Consider the following 16,900-nt stretch of genomic DNA (forward strand, 5'->3'; position numbering starts at 1 on the left):
TTTATTTATTTACTTTTCTGCTCTTTTGCACACCAATATCTCTACCTGTACATGACCATCTGATCATTTATCACTCCAGTGTTAATCTGCAAAATTGTAATTATTCGCCTACCTCCTCATGCCTTTTGCACACAATGTATATAGACTCCCCTTTTTTCCCCTACTGTGTTATTGACTTGTTAATTGTTTACTCCATGTGTAACTCTGTGTTGTCTGTTCACACTGCTATGCTTTATCTTGGCCAGGTCGCAGTTGCAAATGAGAACTTGTTCTCAACTAGCCTACCTGGTTGAATAAAGGTGAAATAAAATAAATACATAGAGCCATGGCTACATGGAACTCTATTCCACATCAGATTTTAAAAACAGATAAAAATACACCTTATGGAACAGTGGGGACTGTGAAGGAACACAAACACACAGGTACAGACACACACACAGGTACAGACACACACACACATGAGAAGACACTCATTCTACACATACACATGAATTTTGTAGATATGTAATAGATTAGTGGCCTGAGGGAACACACTTAATGGGTTGTGAAAGTGTTATAACATATAATGTCATGTAATATTTAAAATGTTATATAACTGCCTTAATGTTCCTGGACCCCAGGAAGAGTGCAGCAGCTAATGGGGATCCTTAATAAATACAAACAACAACAATAATAATAACAACAAATAACCCTCCATGCTTTCTTCTCTGCTAGCTGTGTGAGGACCTCTTCACCAAGATCAGTGACAGCAATACCAACAACAGCTTGTCCTACTCCGTAGAGGTGAGTGCTCCCGACCCTCTACTGTTTTTAGAGTAAGCTTGAATACAAGAGAGGCCTACTCCATAGTAGGTTAGGGATTTTAAAGTGTTAACGTTTTGGCGTTTATAATAAGGTTGGTAGCAACATGGAAAATCGTTGTGGAAATCTGTTTCAGCTCAAGTCGACTACAAAGTCCACAATGCATTGCCACAATGCATTGCTCCTTTTTATAATATATCTAGCAACGGCACCATGCAATGCATCCTGGACTAAAGAGGCAGACAAATTGGAAAAATGTGCTAGACCCTCCATTAAATTGACAATTTCTAAGATAGATGCAAAACATGCAAAAGAAAATGCAAACATAAGATCAATGGCTCATTCGAGAGACGCCATCCTCCCGAGTTATGACATCGGCCAGGATTGAAATCTGATGAATGATAAGAGGTTTACGCCATCTTAAAGTCGTAATCCTATTAACTTCCAGAAAAGTGAGAGTGAATTTATCACGGTGCTTCATCATACCGGCCTGCTTTCTGCCTGTTTGAACGCCAATAAATCAGATACACATGAAAACATGAAATGACCCTGGGAAGTGTTAGAACATCACTCAGAGATGCATAAATACAATATAACACCCAAAATGAGGAAAACTTTACTTTAACTCCAGGGGGATATGAATAGCTCTGTTAAATCTATATAGAATCCACCATAACTAATTGTATCCTAACGTGGTTGACAGTCATGAAATGGCAAATCCACATTAGGAATTAGACAAGTGATATGTAAAAACAATGGGGAGGACACAGTATTGTCATAATGCAAACATAAGATAAGAGTTCTGATAAGAGAGTATTTTGTATCCCATGTTCACAATAGATGTTTGATTGGCACTTAGTTGGTTTGATTGGCACTTAGTTGGTTTGATTGGCACTTAGTTGGTTTGATTGGCACTTAGTTGGTTTGATTGGCACTTAGTTAGTTTGATTGGCACTTAGTTGGTTTGATTGGCACTTAGTTAATTTGATTGGCACTTAGTTAATTTGATTGGCACTTAGTTGGTTTGATTGGCACTTCTATAGAGTATTGACGACCTCCACAGGTGAGCTACATGGAGATCTACTGTGAGCGTGTGCGTGACCTGCTAAACCCAAAGAACAAAGGGAACCTGCGTGTGAGAGAGCACCCCCTGATGGGGCCCTACGTGGAGGATCTGTCGAAACTAGCCGTCACCTCCTACAACGACATCCAGGACCTGATGGAGTCTGGCAACAAGGCCAGGTAAATGAGACTTTCAGTGGATGGATGATGGATGGATGGATGATAGATGGATGGGTTGGAAGGGTGTATGGTGGATGAAAGAGGGAGGGATGGATGGATGATAGGTGGGTGGGTTGGAAGGGTGGAGGGGGATGGATGGATGATGGATGGATGGATGATAGGTGGGTGGGTTGGAAGGGTGGATGGTGGATGAAAGAGGGAGGGAAGGATGGATGATGGATGGATGGATGGATGATAGGTGGGTGGGTTGGAAGGGTGGATGAAAGAGGGAGGGATGGATGATGATAGATGGGTGGGTTGGAAGGGTGGATGGTGGATGAAAGAGGGAGGGATGGATGGATGGATGGATGATAGGTGGGTGGGTTGGAAGGGTGGATGAAAGAGGGATGGATGGATGATGGATGGGTGGATGATAGATGGATGGGTGGGCGGGTGGGTGGGTTGGAAGGGTGGATGGTGGATGAAAGAGGGAGGGATGGATGGATGTCATAAGGTTAAATTCTCTCTTCCTTCAGGACGGTGGCAGCCACCAACATGAACGAGACCAGCAGCCGCTCTCACGCTGTCTTCAACATCATCTTCACTCAGAAGAAACACGACATGGATTCAGAGAACACGTCTGAGAAGGTACGGTACAGGCCTTTTCCCTTTACAATACAGAGTACGGAAGCAGATTCATGCCAAAATAAATGATGACACCAGAGTGGTTTCTTGTTGCAGGTGAGCAAGATCAGCCTGGTGGATCTGGCTGGGAGTGAGAGAGCTGACTCTACAGGAGCCAAAGGAACCAGGCTGAAGGTGAGAGGGTCTTTTTTGGGTCTACTTTATGGGCTGAATTTGATCCCCCAGTGATGTCGATGTATGAATTCCTCAAAGTTTTGAGTTAACATTTCTAGTTGACACGTCTATGCATTTTACAAAGCCTCCAGGCTCTGAGTCTCGAGATCGTGGAGATTGTAGTTTTTGCGTCCCAAGCAATGCTTCTCGATTCATTAACTTCGCCCAATCTGTTCCTTTTCAGGAAGGAGCAAATATCAACAAATCTCTAACCACACTGGGAAAAGTCATCTCTGCTTTAGCTGAAGTGGTTAGAGTCCTTACTCTTCTGTACACAACTCATTGTCTGTATGGTAATTTAAGCAACTTGGTAAGACTGTCTATTAATTCAATACTGTCAACTTCTTATCTTTCTAGGACTCCGCACCAAATAAGGTACACCATTTCAATTACTTATTCAATTTCTGTCATGAGAAAATATTTGGGGAAATGGTATTAAGAGATGGATGATTAACAAACGTTTCTTCTTATATGTATTCCTACATTTGTCAACATATAAATGCACTTCTATTGAAGCAGTATTCTAATTGGGAGGATTATCTGTTAACAGAACAAGAAGAAGAAGAAGGTGGAGAGCCATATCCCATACAGAGACTCAGTGCTGACCTGGCTACTGAGAGAGAACCTGGGTACGTGCTTTCCACCTAGTAGCCCAGGTCCTGCCGACTACGATAATTGTAGCGTCCTCATCACTGTTTACTCTTTTGTTTAATTCCTCTGCAGATACCCTTTAAACAATCCTTCCTCCTCTCGCCCTCATCCACAATTCATCTGTTTTCCCCTTTCTTTCTGTCAATTAGGAGGTAACTCTCGCACCGCCATGGTGGCAGCCCTCAGCCCTGCTGATATCAACTATGACGAGACCCTGAGCACCCTCAGGTAAGAACCCAGCTCTGAGGTAACATTCTCCTGTTAAAAACATAGTAGTCATTGGATGACCCTATAGTACTTCACTGTCATCATTTGTGAAGTGTAATGACAATGCATTATAAGACTAAACCAGAAAGTAAACCAAGAGCTTCAAGTAATGATGCCTTGAATGCTCCCATGTTTTCACTGTCAATGTAATTATGAACAAAGTAGAATTGAGATTTTGGGGTGAACGTCCCCTTTAATGGTTTTCATTCTCTCAGGTATGCAGACCGCGCTAAGCAGATCCGCTGTAATGCTGTTATCAACGAGGACCCCAACAACCGTCTGGTGCGTGAGTTGAAGGAGGAGGTGTGTCGCCTCAAGGACCTCCTCTTTGCTCAGGGTCTGGGAGATATCATAGACAGTGAGTACAGACACACACACACACACACACACACACACACACACACACACACACACACACACACACACACACACACACACACACACACACACACACACACACACACACACACACACACACACACACACACACACACACACACACACACACACACACACACACACACACACAGGATGAGTGTCTCACACACACTCTTCTCTCTCCCCTCTCCTCTCAGTGTATCGATGTCCTGGTCCTGTGATAGCTGGTTTGAAAAGTGTGTATATTCTGGCAACCTCAGGCTTTTGCAGCAAACTTGACAATAAAGCTCAAACTCTTATGACACTAAATTCCTTATACCCCAGAGCTATGACAGGACTCCGAACCAAACCTATAGAAAGGTTTTACATGAGACCAGCAGACCCTGTAGACAAGACACTGCTCTCATAGTACTTTCCATGTTCTCATTTCCCTCGTTTATCTGCACTGATCTGCAAACATGGGATAGGTGAACGCAAGATGGTGGACTCCTTTTAGGGACCAGACTTGTCCACCTGTCCAGTCATTTCAGATCAGTGTAGATCAAGAAGAGGAGACGAGGGGAGGAAGCCATTTTAGACTGTTGGGATGCATGCAGCCTTGGTTACACCGGTTCTCTGGGTGTGTAGCTAGCTGATTGGATGCTCTGCTTCTGAAGAGGAGCTTTGATATGTCAGGTTCTTAATGTGGGCTCTGGTTGGGTCTCTAGAGCTCAGCTGCCTTCTAATTCACACAGCTTGCCCGGCATAATTGTCCCTTGCGGATGAATAATGTTTTTTGGAATTGCATTGAATTTAATTCAATAATGCTTTCACAGCCTTTCAGCCTGGAGATTATACTGCAAGTAAGAACTAAAAGACATTTCTTCTAGGCTGCCCTACATATTGGCTGGTCTTCATATAACATTGCTTGTTTTTAGCTTGGTATTTCATGTATTTTGCATATGAATGTCAGAGAAATGAATTGGCTCTAACTTATCGTATGCTTAACATATTCCGTCAGTTTAAGTTGCTCTTTTCTCGCTCTCTCTGCAGTGGCTTTGGTAAGCACCTGTCTGCTTCTACAATCCATCTTTTGAGCTCTCTTCTTCTTTTTGTTGCTCTTCCCTTTCCTCCATATGTCCATCTCTCTGTTTTTCTCTCCACCCCGATGTCTCCTCTTCCTCACCTTCCTGCTGTCTGCTCCCTCTCTCTCCCTCTCTCCCCCACACACTCCCGCTCTTCTTCTGGCAGACTTGTGTGATTACAACAACTTTGTCAATAAACGCCAGGCTGTCAATCAAATGGGTGATCTATCCACAGTGACCAATGCCATGACTGGGATGAGCCCCTCCCCCTCACTCTCTGCTCTGTCCAGCCGCGCGGGCTCCATGGCAAACCTGCACGACCGCATCTTCAGCCCCGCCTCCGAGGAGGCCATAGAGAGACTCAAGGTAGGTAGGAGGGAGGTAGGGTGAAATGAGAGGTAGTGGGGGAGTGAGTAAGTGACTGTGTGAGCTAAAGGGATTGAAGGAGAAAGAGACAGGGTGGGAAAGGGAGAGAGAGGAGGAGAGGAAGGCGGTGGGGAGAGAGAGAAGGCTGGGGACAGATAGAGATAGAGAGGAGAAGTGGAAAATTAGAGAGAGATGGCAAGGGTGAGGGAGGCCAACCACAATGCTTAGTAATACCATGTGTGTACCATACCAATGTAGACATTTGTCATTCTTTCCACCCTAGGAAACAGAGAAAATCATTGCAGAGCTCAATGAAACTTGGGAGGAGAAGCTGCGCCGTACTGAAGATATCCGGATGCAGAGGTGTGTTAGACGGATTGAGCCATTATCCTCATCAAAATCAAAATCAAATGTATTTATATAGCCCTTCGTACATCAGCTGATATCTCAAAGTGCTGTACAGAATCCCAGCCTAAAACCCCAGACAGCAAGCAATGCAGGTGTAGAAGCACGGTGGCTAGGAAAAACTCCCTAGAAAGGCCAAAACCTAGGAAGAAACCTAGAGTCCCTCTGTCTTAAATAACCGTTATAACTAACCCAAACCCCAATCCCCCAAAAACATGGCTCTCTGTTATCTGTAGGGAAGCCCTACTGGCTGAGATGGGTGTGGCCATGAGAGAAGATGGAGGCACTGTGGGCGTGTTCTCCCCCAAGAAGGTCAGAACCTCAAAAATACAGTACACCCCTATCACAACTGTAATGATATCCACTACAGTACCCATAATGCTCTGTACATAATCATTCCCCCCCCCATCATGCTACAACAACCCCTGTCAACAACATTTAGACACAAGTCCTAATGTTCATGTCTTTCTTCCAGACGCCTCACCTGGTGAACCTAAACGAGGACCCGTTGATGTCTGAGTGCTTACTCTACTACATCAAAGATGGGACCACCAAGTAAGAACCCCTTCTTTCTTTCACCTGCAGGAAATGTGCACTTTTCATTGAGAACTATTTTGGACTGAGGTGGCCAACAGTCCTGTAGTACAGCATATATGGATTTGGAGTAGATGGGTCAGCTGTTTAAGTTTACTACCTGGAATATCAAAGGTGATGATGAGTGGTCCTGTGAAGTGGACGAGGATATTTGATCATCTTCCGAATGTGAAGACTGAAATAGCTTTCTTACAAGAAATACATCTGCGTACAGCAAATCACTCTGGACTCCATGTCCTCTGTATCTTTCCCTCAGGGTGGGTCGTGAGGACGCCAGAAGTCGCCAGGACATCGTTCTCAGCGGCCATTTTATCCAGGACGAGCACTGCACCTTCAGCAGCACCACAGGCCCCGGGGGAGAAGGTGAGACTGAATTGACCAACTGTGGACGAACCATGCTAGTTCTATTAGTTATATTTCTATGGGAGAAATAACTGGCAGATTATGCCTGAGTGCACCAGAGGTTATAGAGACTCTGTAGAGACTGGGACTAGTGAGACTGGTGTTATAGAGTAAAATGACTGGGCTATAGACTATAGATTAGGAAAACTGTGTTATAGACTATAGATTAGGATGACTGGGTTATAGACTATATATTAAAATGCCTGGCTAATAGACTATTAATTAGGATGACTGGTGTTATAGACTATAGATTAGGAAAACTGGTGTTATAATCTATAGATTAGGATGACTGGGTTATAGACTATAGATTAAAATGACTGGCTAATAGACTATTAATTAGGATGACTGGTGTTATAGACTATAGATTAGGATGACTGGTGTTATAGACTATAGATTAGGATGACTGGTGTTATAGACTATAGATTAGGATGACTGGTGTTATAGACTATAGATTAGAAAACTGGTGTTATAGACTATGGATTAGGAAAACTGGGTTATAGACTATAGATTAGGATGACTGGTGTTATAGACTATATATTAGGATGACTGGTGTTATAGACTATAGATTAGGAAAACTGGGTTATAGACTATAGATTAGGAAAACTGGGTTATAGACTATAGGATGACTGGTGTTATAGATTAGGATGACGGGTGTTATAGACTATAGGATGACTGGTGTTATAGATTAGGATGACTGGCTAATAGACTATAGATTAGGATGACTGGTGTTATAGATTAGGATGACTGGCTAATAGACTAGACGTTACGTCCGTTAGATGAATGAGAACAAAGCGCAGCGTGGAAAGTGTTCATGATTTTTAATACTGAACTCCGACAAAACAACAAAATACAAAACTGAACTTAAAGTTCTGCAGGGCTAGACAGCAACTATGCAAAAACAAGATCACACAACTAAAGGGGGAAAAAAGGCTGCCTAAGTATGATCCCCAATCAGAGACCACAATAAACAGCTGCCTCTGATTGGGAACCATACTCGACCAACAAAGAAATAGAAAAGAAAAAGAAAAACTAGACACACACACACACACACACGCACACGCACACGCACACGCACACACACATATATATATATACACACACACACACACACATATATATATATATATACACACACACACACATATATACACACACACACACACACACACACACACACACACACACACACACACACACACACACACACACACACACACACACACACACACACACACACACACACACACACACACACACACACACACACACACACACACACACATACACATATACATATACACACACACCCCGACCTAACCAAATAGAGAAATAAAAAGGCTCTCTAAGGTCAGGGCGTGACACTAGGTTAGGATGACTGGGTTATAGACTATAGAGATGTGGACTAGTGAGGTTTTAGACTATAGAGACGTGGACTAGTGAGGTTTTAGACTATAGAGACGTGGATAAGTGAGGTTCTAGACTATAGAGACCTGGACTAGTGAGGTTCTAGACTATAGAGACGTGGACTAGTGAGGTTTTAGACTCTAGAAATTCTGACTAGTGAGGGTTTAGACAATAGAGATTTGGACTAGTGAGGTTTTAGACAATAGAGATTTGGACTAGTGAGGTTTTAGACTATAAAGATGTGGACTAGTGAGGTTCTAGACTATAGCGAAGTGAACTAGTGAGGTTCTAGACTAGAGACGTGCACTAGTGAGGTTTTAGACTATAGAGACGTGGACTAGTGAGGTTCTAGACTATAGAGACGTGGACTAGTGAGGTTTTAGACTATAGAGACGTGGACTAGTGAGGTTTTAGACTATAGAGATGTGGACTAGTGAGGTTTTAGACTATAGAGACCTGGACTAGTGAGGTTCTAGACTATAGAGATGTGGACTAGTGAGGTTCTAGACTTTAGTTATAGTAGTGTAATCACAGCAGACAGTAGGGTCTAGTGAGTGTGTGGGTAGAGTCTAGTGAGTGTGTGGGTAGAGTCTAGTGAGTGTGGTGGTAGAGTCTAGTGAGTGTGTGGGTAGAGTCTAGTGAGTGTGTGGGTAGAGTCTAGTGAGTGTGTGGATAGAGTTTAGTGAGTGTGTGGGTAGAGTCTAGTGAGTGTGTGGGTAGAGTTTAGTGAGTGTGTGGATAGAGTAGTGAGTGTGTGTGTAGAGTCTAGTGAGTGTGTGGATAGAGTAGTGAGTGTGTGGGTAGAGTCTAGTGAGTGTGTGTGTAGAGTCTAGTGAGTGTGTGTGTAGAGTCTAGTGAGTGTGTGGGTAGAGTCTAGTGAGTGTGTGGGTAGAGTCTAGTGAGTGTGTGGGTAGAGTCTAGTGAGTGTGTGGGTAGAGTCTAGTGAGTGTGTGGGTAGAGTAGTGAGTGTGTGGGTAGAGTCTAGTGAGTGTGTGTGTGTAGAGTCTAGTGAGTGTGTGTGTAGAGTCTAGTGAGTGTGTGTGTGTAGAGTCTAGTTAGTGTGCACAGAACCAGTGCAAGAGAGTCAGTAGAATGGTCAAATGTTCACCATCCCCGGTGGTTCTTGTCTGTTGATGATGATGACACAGGGAACGTCTTCCTGGAGCCCTGCGAGGGGGCGGAGATCTATGTCAACGGGAAACTGGTGACCATGCCTACTCTGCTTCGCTCAGGTAAGTCTTGAACCCCTCAGCGTCTTCCACTGAGCGTGGGAAACATATATACCACACACGTAAAACATACTGAAAAACTCTGTAAGGATTTTATTTAAAAATGTTTTATTTGTTTTGGCATGAATCAGCTTCCATATACAACATCTACAAATAAACTAAGAATCATCACAGGTGATTCACACTCCAGGGTTAGAAAAACATCAATAGGTAAAAATGGATGAAACAACTGATGCATGATGCGGTTGACCTCAGATTGACCTTTGACTCCTGACCCCAGGGAACCGCATTATCATGGGGAAGAGCCATGTGTTCCGCTTCAATGACCCGGAGCAGGCGCGGCAGGAGCGGGAGAGGACGCCCTTCGCTGAGACCCCCGTGGAGCCCGTGGACTGGGCCTTCGCCCAGAGAGAGCTGCTGGAGAAACAGGGCATCGACATGAAGCAGGAGATGGAGTCAAGGTACAATAATCGATGGGCTACCTTTGGCAAAGCACCAACTGTAATGAACTAGCATCCTTTTATAAAGCTTAAAACTGATTTGTGATCGTTTTGTCTGCAGGCTTCAAGAGTTAGAAGATCAGTACCGCAGAGAACGAGAGGAGGCCAGTAACCTTCTGGAACAACAGAGACTGGTAAAACAGGCCACTTAAGAGATTTTTTGAAATACGTATGAGATATATGCGCTATATTCTGTCATGTGATTTGATGTGTTTGTACCATGGTCTCTCCTAGGACTATGAGAGTAAACTGGAGGCCCTGCAGAAACAGGTGGACAGAAACTCCCGTTGCCTGGAGCCCCCAGAGGAAGAGGAGGAGCCTGAGGAGGAAGGTGAGACAGTGATTGACTGTTATCCACCTAGACCACCCTTTTTCAAAATTTTACAATCGTTTTGAAATAAGATGCCCGTTGCTGAGGCCAGATAATGGAATATTTTTAGAATGATGGAATGTTTGAAGTTTTTCCCATAGTTCCATGGACCAAGTGTGAGACGGAGCTTGCACTGTGGGCATTCCGTAAGTGGCGTTTCTACCAGTTTACCTCCCTCAGGGACCTGCTGTGGGGAAACGCCATCTTCCTCAAGGAAGCCAACGCCATCAGTGTGGAGCTCAAGAAGAAGGTAGGTACACTGTCATTATATTTTTGGGCGGCAGGTAGCCTAGTGGTTAGAGCGTTGGACTAGTAACCGAAAGGTTGCAAGATCAAATCCCCGAGCTCAAATCCCGAGCCCCTGAACAAGGCAGTTAACCCACTGTTCCTAGGCCATCATTGAAAATAACAATTTGTTCTTAACTGACTTGCCTAGTTAAATAAAGGTAAAATATACAGTGAGGCTCCAAAATGATTGGGACAGTGACACATTTGTTGTTGTTTTGGCTCTGTACTCCAGCACTTTGAATGATACAACAACCATGTGGTTGAACTTTAATTTGAGGGTATTTTGTATTCATATCAGGTGAACCGTTTAGAAATGACAGCTTTTTGTACATAGTCCACCCATTTTAGGGGACCAAAAGTATTGGAACAAATTCACATATATTTGTATTAAAGTTGTCAAAAGGTGAGTATTTGGTCCCATATTCCTAACACGCAATGACTACATAAAGCTTGTGACTCTATACACTTGTTAGATGATAAGAGCGTCTGCTAAATGACTTAAATGTAAATGTAAATGTATTCGCTGTTGTTTTGGTTGTGTTTCAGATTATTTTGTGCCCAATAGAAATGAATGGTAAATAATTATATTCTTATTTACTAGAAAAGTGACTCCATAATGACACAATACATGATTTACCATTAATTTCTATTGGGCACAAAGTATCATTTCAAATCCAAAGTGCTGGAGTACAGAGCCAAAACAGCAACAAACGCGTCACTGTCCCAATACCCTTGGGAGCTCACTGTATGTTATATCTATAAAGTAGAACAAAGATTCAATGGTGAAACTGTCAGCTATCTGTAAAAAGAAACTGTGTTGTTAATCAGTTCAGTCAATCTACTAAATGAGTGTGCACAGAATCAGACGGGTACTGTTCTTAGTATGAACAAAATAAAAAATGTATGTACTCACTGCTGCAAGTCACTCTCGATAAGAGCATCTGCTAAATGACTCAAAAGTAAAAATGTTAACTGTCTTAGGAAACTGTAAATCCATTCAACGTGTCAGCAAAGACTGGTATTGCAATAAAAAAAACTTGCGTAGTCATTGAAACTTTCCAATTGTCAGTGAAATGAAATTTGTCATCAACATTCTAAAACAAAACTATTTTGTTGCTAATGTGCTAAAAATGTTCAAATGATCCACTCTCTCCTTTGCAGGTCCAGTTCCAGTTTGTGCTGCTGACCGACACTCTGTACTCCCCACTGCCCCCGGACCTGCTGCCCCCCAGCGTGACCAAGGAGAGGGAGAGACAGCCCTTCCCCCGCACCATCGTAGCAGTGGACATCCAGGACCAGAAGAACGGGGCCACACACTACTGGACCCTGGAGAAACTCAGGTATGTGTGGGGGGATCGTGGGAGTTTATTTTGCACATAGCTCTGGTATGTAGGACTATATGGGTTCACGTTACCCAGCGTCTACTTTAGTGTGTCTGTTGGTGTGATGTAATCTGTGCTGACTGTGTGTTGACTGTTCTGCCCCCTGTAGGCAGAGGCTGGACCTGATGAGGGAGATGTACGACCGTGCGGCGGAGGTGCCCAGCAGCACTGTGGAGGACTGTGACCAGGCCCTGACCGGGGGAGACCCCTTCTATGACCGCTTCCCATGGTTCCGTCTGGTGGGCAGGTCAGTCATGGACCCAGGCCCTGTTCTTTTCAAATGTAGCCGTCTTTCCCTTACTTCCTTGAGGTAATCACTAAGCAGCCAGTGTCTTCATTCTGAGAGCAAAAGGATGGAAACAGATTCAATAAGATACAGAGGGGAGGATACACGTGAAAAATATTTGAACAGGGCCCGGACTTGTAGACTTGCCCCACTAGAGACCACCTCAAGATTCTATTTCGCCCTGAAATGATTCCCCTGTGTCTGTTCCTGCTCCCCCTCTCCTTCTCTGTCCCCGTCCGCAGGGCCTTTGTGTACCTGAGTAACCTGCTGTACCCCGTGCCCCTGGTGCACCGTGTGGCCATCGTCAGTGAGAAGGGAGAGGTGAAGGGCTTCCTCAGGGTGGCAGTGCAGGCCATCTCAGGTACAGAGAGTTGACTCTTGTGAAACTGAGAGACTGAGACAGAGTGATACAACAGCTATTACAGTTTGTTTATGGATGCTTCTAGTATTTGTTGAGTGTTTGGAGTCGTAACCAACCAGCTGTCTTCTCTCCCCAGCTGATGAAGAAGCCCCTGACTACGGCTCTGGTGTCAGACAGTCAGGAACTGCCAAGATCTCCTTTGAGGACCAACAGTTTGAGAAGGTAGAATCAGTAAGAGATGATATAAAAACTGGAGAACTTGCCAAGCCACTGTCTGCATGCTGTATCTAAAACAATGCAGTATCATTATCTAAAAGGGTTATAATATATATCATATCAAGTGTTTGTCTGGTCAGTTCCAGACAGAGTCGTGTTCTGGCAGCATGTCTCACTCTAACACCTCCCAAGAGGAGCTCCGCTTTGTTGAGGGGGAGGGACAGACCTCTGACATAGGAGCTGACCCTGACGAGGTCAACAACAACACCTGTGCTGGTGAGGGCATCTTAGTCATCATCTTCATCATCATCACACCTGATTTCTCTTTAATATAATGTGTTATGGATGTTCTGTTGGTATTGCAAGTGTGGTCTCAACGTTAGGTCCCCCCCCTTTCTACTATAAATAGATATTCAGTGGTGTACAATGGCAGCGCCCACACTACAAATCATTGAGGATGACAAACAAAGTCAAGGACTTAATCCCATTGTGTTCCTCAGACATTATCCGCACAAATATGTTTAGAGAAGACATATTTATGTAAGCCTATCTAGGGTGTAATGCATCGGATAATTGTTTATTCAATGTGTCGATGTGTTTCGTATCGCTTCCTATCCAAATAAACCATAATATGTCAATGAAATGTTAACTGAAAGGTCAACATGTCCTCACTATGACCCCAGACTTGTCCCCCGTCACAGCCACTCCGGAGGCCCCTCAGAGCCCGTTGAAGGGGGTTCTGGGTCTGGAACTACCCCTGGAGCTGAACCAGGAGAAGGCCCTGTCCCACCTCCGCGTCGGATCCACTTTCACCTTCAGGGTCACCGTGCTGCAAGCCTCCAGCATCTCTGCCGAATATGCCGATATCTTCTGCCAGTTCAAGTTAGTGCCTCCCATCCAACTTCTTGATGTATTTTAGATTTTATTTGACCAGGAAGTGTCTTGAGGTTTAGGTTCAATGTTTTTGAGAGAGACTTGACAAGATGTCAGTGAGGGAAAGCATTTTGAATGATGATGATGTTGCATATGGGGGCATTTGTTTCTAAAATCTCTTCTTAGGAACAACTACAAGTGTCTATGGTTCAGGTACTTTAACTCAGCTAGTCCTCACATTCTAACTGTCTCATAGCTATGCTATGACAATGCCGTGCCATTCAGGACCTGTCACTTCTCTGTATCCAGAAACAACCCATCCTCTCTTGATTTAAACACATTTAAATCTTATGATTAGTATTATTTCTAAAGGTTAGTGTTATTCCTAAGGGTTAGTGTAATTCCTAAGGGTTGGTGTTATTCCTAAGGGTTGGTGTAATTCCTAAGGGTTGGTGTTATTCCTAATGGGTTGGTGTTATTCCTAAGGGTTGGTGTTATTCCTAAGGGTTAGTGTTATTCCTAAGGGTTGGTGTTATTCCTAAGGGTTGGTGTTATTCCTAATGGGTTGGTGTTATTCCTAAGGGTTGGTGTTATTCCTAAGGGTTGGTGTTATTCCTAAGGGTTGGTGTTATTCCTAAGGGTTGGTGTTATTCCTAAGGGTTAGTGTTATTCCTAAGGGTTGGTGTTATTCCTAAGGGTTAGTGTTATTCCTAAGGGTTGGTGTTATTCCTAAGGGTTGGTGTTATTCCTAAGGGTTGGTGTTATTCCTAAGGGTTGGTGTTATTCCTAAGGGTTGGTGTTATTCCTAAGGGTTGGTGTTATTCCTAAGGCAGATTCGTCTGACGGTGAAAGACAAGTTTCCATCAAATGTGCTCATAATCAATGCAGGATATTGAGAGTAGTAAATATTATACACTGAGTGTAAAAAATATCAAGAACACTTTCCCTTATGCCCTCAGAACAGCCTACATTTGTCATGGCATGGACTCTCCAAGGTGTCAAAAGCGTTGCACAGGGATGCTGGCCCAAGTTGACTCTCCAAGGTGTCAAAAGCGTTGCACAGGGATGCTGGCCCAAGTTGACTCTCCAAGGTGTCAAAAGCGTTGCACAGGGATGCTGGCCCAAGTTGACTCTCCAAGGTGTCAAAAGCGTTGCACAGGGATGCTGGCCCATGTTGACTCTCCAAGGTGTCAAAAGCGTTGCACAGGGATGCTGGCCCAAGTTGACTCTCCAAGGTGTCAAAAGCGTTGCACAGGGATGCTGGCCCAAGTTGACTCTCCAAGGTGTCAAAAGCGTTGCACAGGGATGCTGGCCCAAGTTGACTCTCCAAGGTGTCAAAAGCGTTGCACAGGAATGCTGGCCCAAGTTGACTCTCCAAGGTGTCAAAAGCGTTGCACAGGGATGCTGGCACAAGTTGACTCTCCAAGGTGTCAAAAGCGTTGCTGGCCCAAGTTGACAGGGATGCTGGCCCAAGTTGACTCTCCAAGGTGTCAAAAGCGTTGCACAGGGATGCTGGCCCATGTTGACTCTCCAAGGTGTCAAAAGCGTTGCACAGGGATGCTGGCCCAAGTTGACTCTCCAAGGTGTCAAAAGCGTTGCACAGGGATGCTGGCCCAAGTTGACTCTCCAAGGTGTCAAATGCTGGCCCGTTGCACAGGGATGCTGGCCCATGTTGACTCTCCAAGGTGTCAAAAGCGTTGCACAGGGATGCTGGCCCAAGTTGACTCTCCAAGGTGTCAAAAGCGTTGCACAGGGATGCTGGCCCATGTTGACTCCAATGGCAGGATGTCCTTTGGGTGGTGGACCATTCTTGATATGAAAAACTGTTGAGTGTGAAAAACCCAGCAGTGTTGAAGTTCTTGACAAAAACTGGTGGGCCTGGCACCTACAACCATACCCCATTCAAAGGCACTTAAATATTTTGTCTTGTCCGTTCACCCACTGAATGTCTCATTTGCCTCAAGGCTTAAAAATCCTTCTTTAACCGGTCTCCTCTCCTTCATCTGCACTGATTGAAGTGGATTTAACAAGTGACATCAATAAGGGCTCATAGCTTTCACCTGGTCAGTCTATGTCATGGAAAGATGTTTTGTACACTCAGTGTATTTAGTAATGTTACAGTGCAGTAGTTTAATGTATATTGATTTGTATACACTCAATGTACATGATTAATGAATATTTAATACTGATTGAATGTGTTTTTCTACTTCCAGCTTCATCCACCGACATGACGAGGCGTTCTCCACTGAGCCACTGAAGAACACAGGCAGAGGACCTCCTCTGGGATTCTACCATGTACAAAATGTAAGCACTGACCAGAAACAATATGTTATTTTTCATTACAACTAATAGGTCTCATTTCTATGATATTACCATTATTTAATATTATTTTGTATTTCCTTGTATCATCCATTGTTACAGGCCTTATTGAGTGATGGCTAACCTCACTTTTGATTTGTCTATTAGATCACGGTAGAGGTCACCAAGTCGTTTGTGGAGTACATCAAGACCCAGCCCATCGTCTTCGAGGTGTTTGGTCACTACCAGAAACAGCCGTTCCCACCTCTCTGCAAAGACCTCATCAGGTGATAAAACTCTACTTGTTCTCTTCTTCTTCAATTGATCCCGTTTCACTGTCTTGCTAAAATAGTCCATTTTAAAAGTTCGCACTTTTTTTACAGTCCCCTTCGACCTTCTAGGAGGCAATTCCCGAGGGTCATGCCCTTGTCTAAACCAGGTGAGGGTTCAAACATGGCATTGTGTCCTTCTCTTTATCTTAGCAAAGTGTTTTGTCACAGTGCCAGAACGTTAACCAGGCCAGATTCATTCCTTCTCTCTCACAGTGCCGGCCACCAAGCTAAACACCTTGACCCGCTCCATGGCAGGCCCATGTCACTCCAAATATGACCTCATGGCCTTCTTTGAGATCTGTGAGCTGGAGGCCAATGGAGAGTGAGCAACCTTAACATCTATTTCCTTACTTC

The 16,900-nt window shown here is 44.1% G+C and overlaps 1 protein-coding gene across 23 annotated transcripts in view; it reads left to right on the top strand.

The window, feature by feature from the left end:
- The window catches only part of LOC124042060 (kinesin-like protein KIF1A), a 52,102-nt gene that overhangs the window by 19,137 nt on the left and 16,065 nt on the right, over positions 1–16,900 (top strand). For 3 of the 23 annotated variants that reach the window (XM_046360347.1, XM_046360356.1, XM_046360353.1), the window contains exons 5-34: positions 715–783; positions 1,865–2,043; positions 2,559–2,670; positions 2,764–2,841; positions 3,065–3,130; positions 3,238–3,255; positions 3,431–3,509; positions 3,681–3,759; positions 4,014–4,156; positions 4,374–4,412; positions 5,407–5,606; positions 5,890–5,969; positions 6,248–6,323; positions 6,487–6,566; positions 6,862–6,968; positions 9,545–9,643; positions 9,921–10,101; positions 10,202–10,274; positions 10,375–10,471; positions 10,600–10,760; positions 11,960–12,138; positions 12,290–12,427; positions 12,709–12,827; positions 12,964–13,058; positions 13,184–13,319; positions 13,727–13,925; positions 16,130–16,220; positions 16,383–16,501; positions 16,580–16,653; positions 16,760–16,868. In XM_046360347.1, the coding sequence (XP_046216303.1) occupies positions 715–783; positions 1,865–2,043; positions 2,559–2,670; positions 2,764–2,841; positions 3,065–3,130; positions 3,238–3,255; positions 3,431–3,509; positions 3,681–3,759; positions 4,014–4,156; positions 4,374–4,412; positions 5,407–5,606; positions 5,890–5,969; positions 6,248–6,323; positions 6,487–6,566; positions 6,862–6,968; positions 9,545–9,643; positions 9,921–10,101; positions 10,202–10,274; positions 10,375–10,471; positions 10,600–10,760; positions 11,960–12,138; positions 12,290–12,427; positions 12,709–12,827; positions 12,964–13,058; positions 13,184–13,319; positions 13,727–13,925; positions 16,130–16,220; positions 16,383–16,501; positions 16,580–16,653; positions 16,760–16,868 (3,275 nt within the window). Of the gene's footprint in view, positions 1–714; positions 784–1,864; positions 2,044–2,558; positions 2,671–2,763; positions 2,842–3,064; positions 3,131–3,237; positions 3,256–3,430; positions 3,510–3,680; positions 3,760–4,013; positions 4,157–4,373; positions 4,413–4,991; positions 5,019–5,406; positions 5,607–5,889; positions 5,970–6,247; positions 6,324–6,486; positions 6,567–6,861; positions 6,969–9,544; positions 9,644–9,920; positions 10,102–10,201; positions 10,275–10,374; positions 10,472–10,599; positions 10,761–11,959; positions 12,139–12,289; positions 12,428–12,708; positions 12,828–12,963; positions 13,059–13,183; positions 13,320–13,726; positions 13,926–16,129; positions 16,221–16,382; positions 16,502–16,579; positions 16,654–16,759; positions 16,869–16,900 lie in introns of all 23 variants that reach the window. The other 20 variants (XM_046360351.1, XM_046360359.1, XM_046360370.1 and 17 more) reach the window with 18 other exon arrangements.

The sequence above is a fragment of the Oncorhynchus gorbuscha genome, linkage group LG08 (genome assembly GCF_021184085.1).
Source record: "Oncorhynchus gorbuscha isolate QuinsamMale2020 ecotype Even-year linkage group LG08, OgorEven_v1.0, whole genome shotgun sequence".
Taxonomy (NCBI): Eukaryota; Metazoa; Chordata; class Actinopteri; order Salmoniformes; family Salmonidae; genus Oncorhynchus; species Oncorhynchus gorbuscha.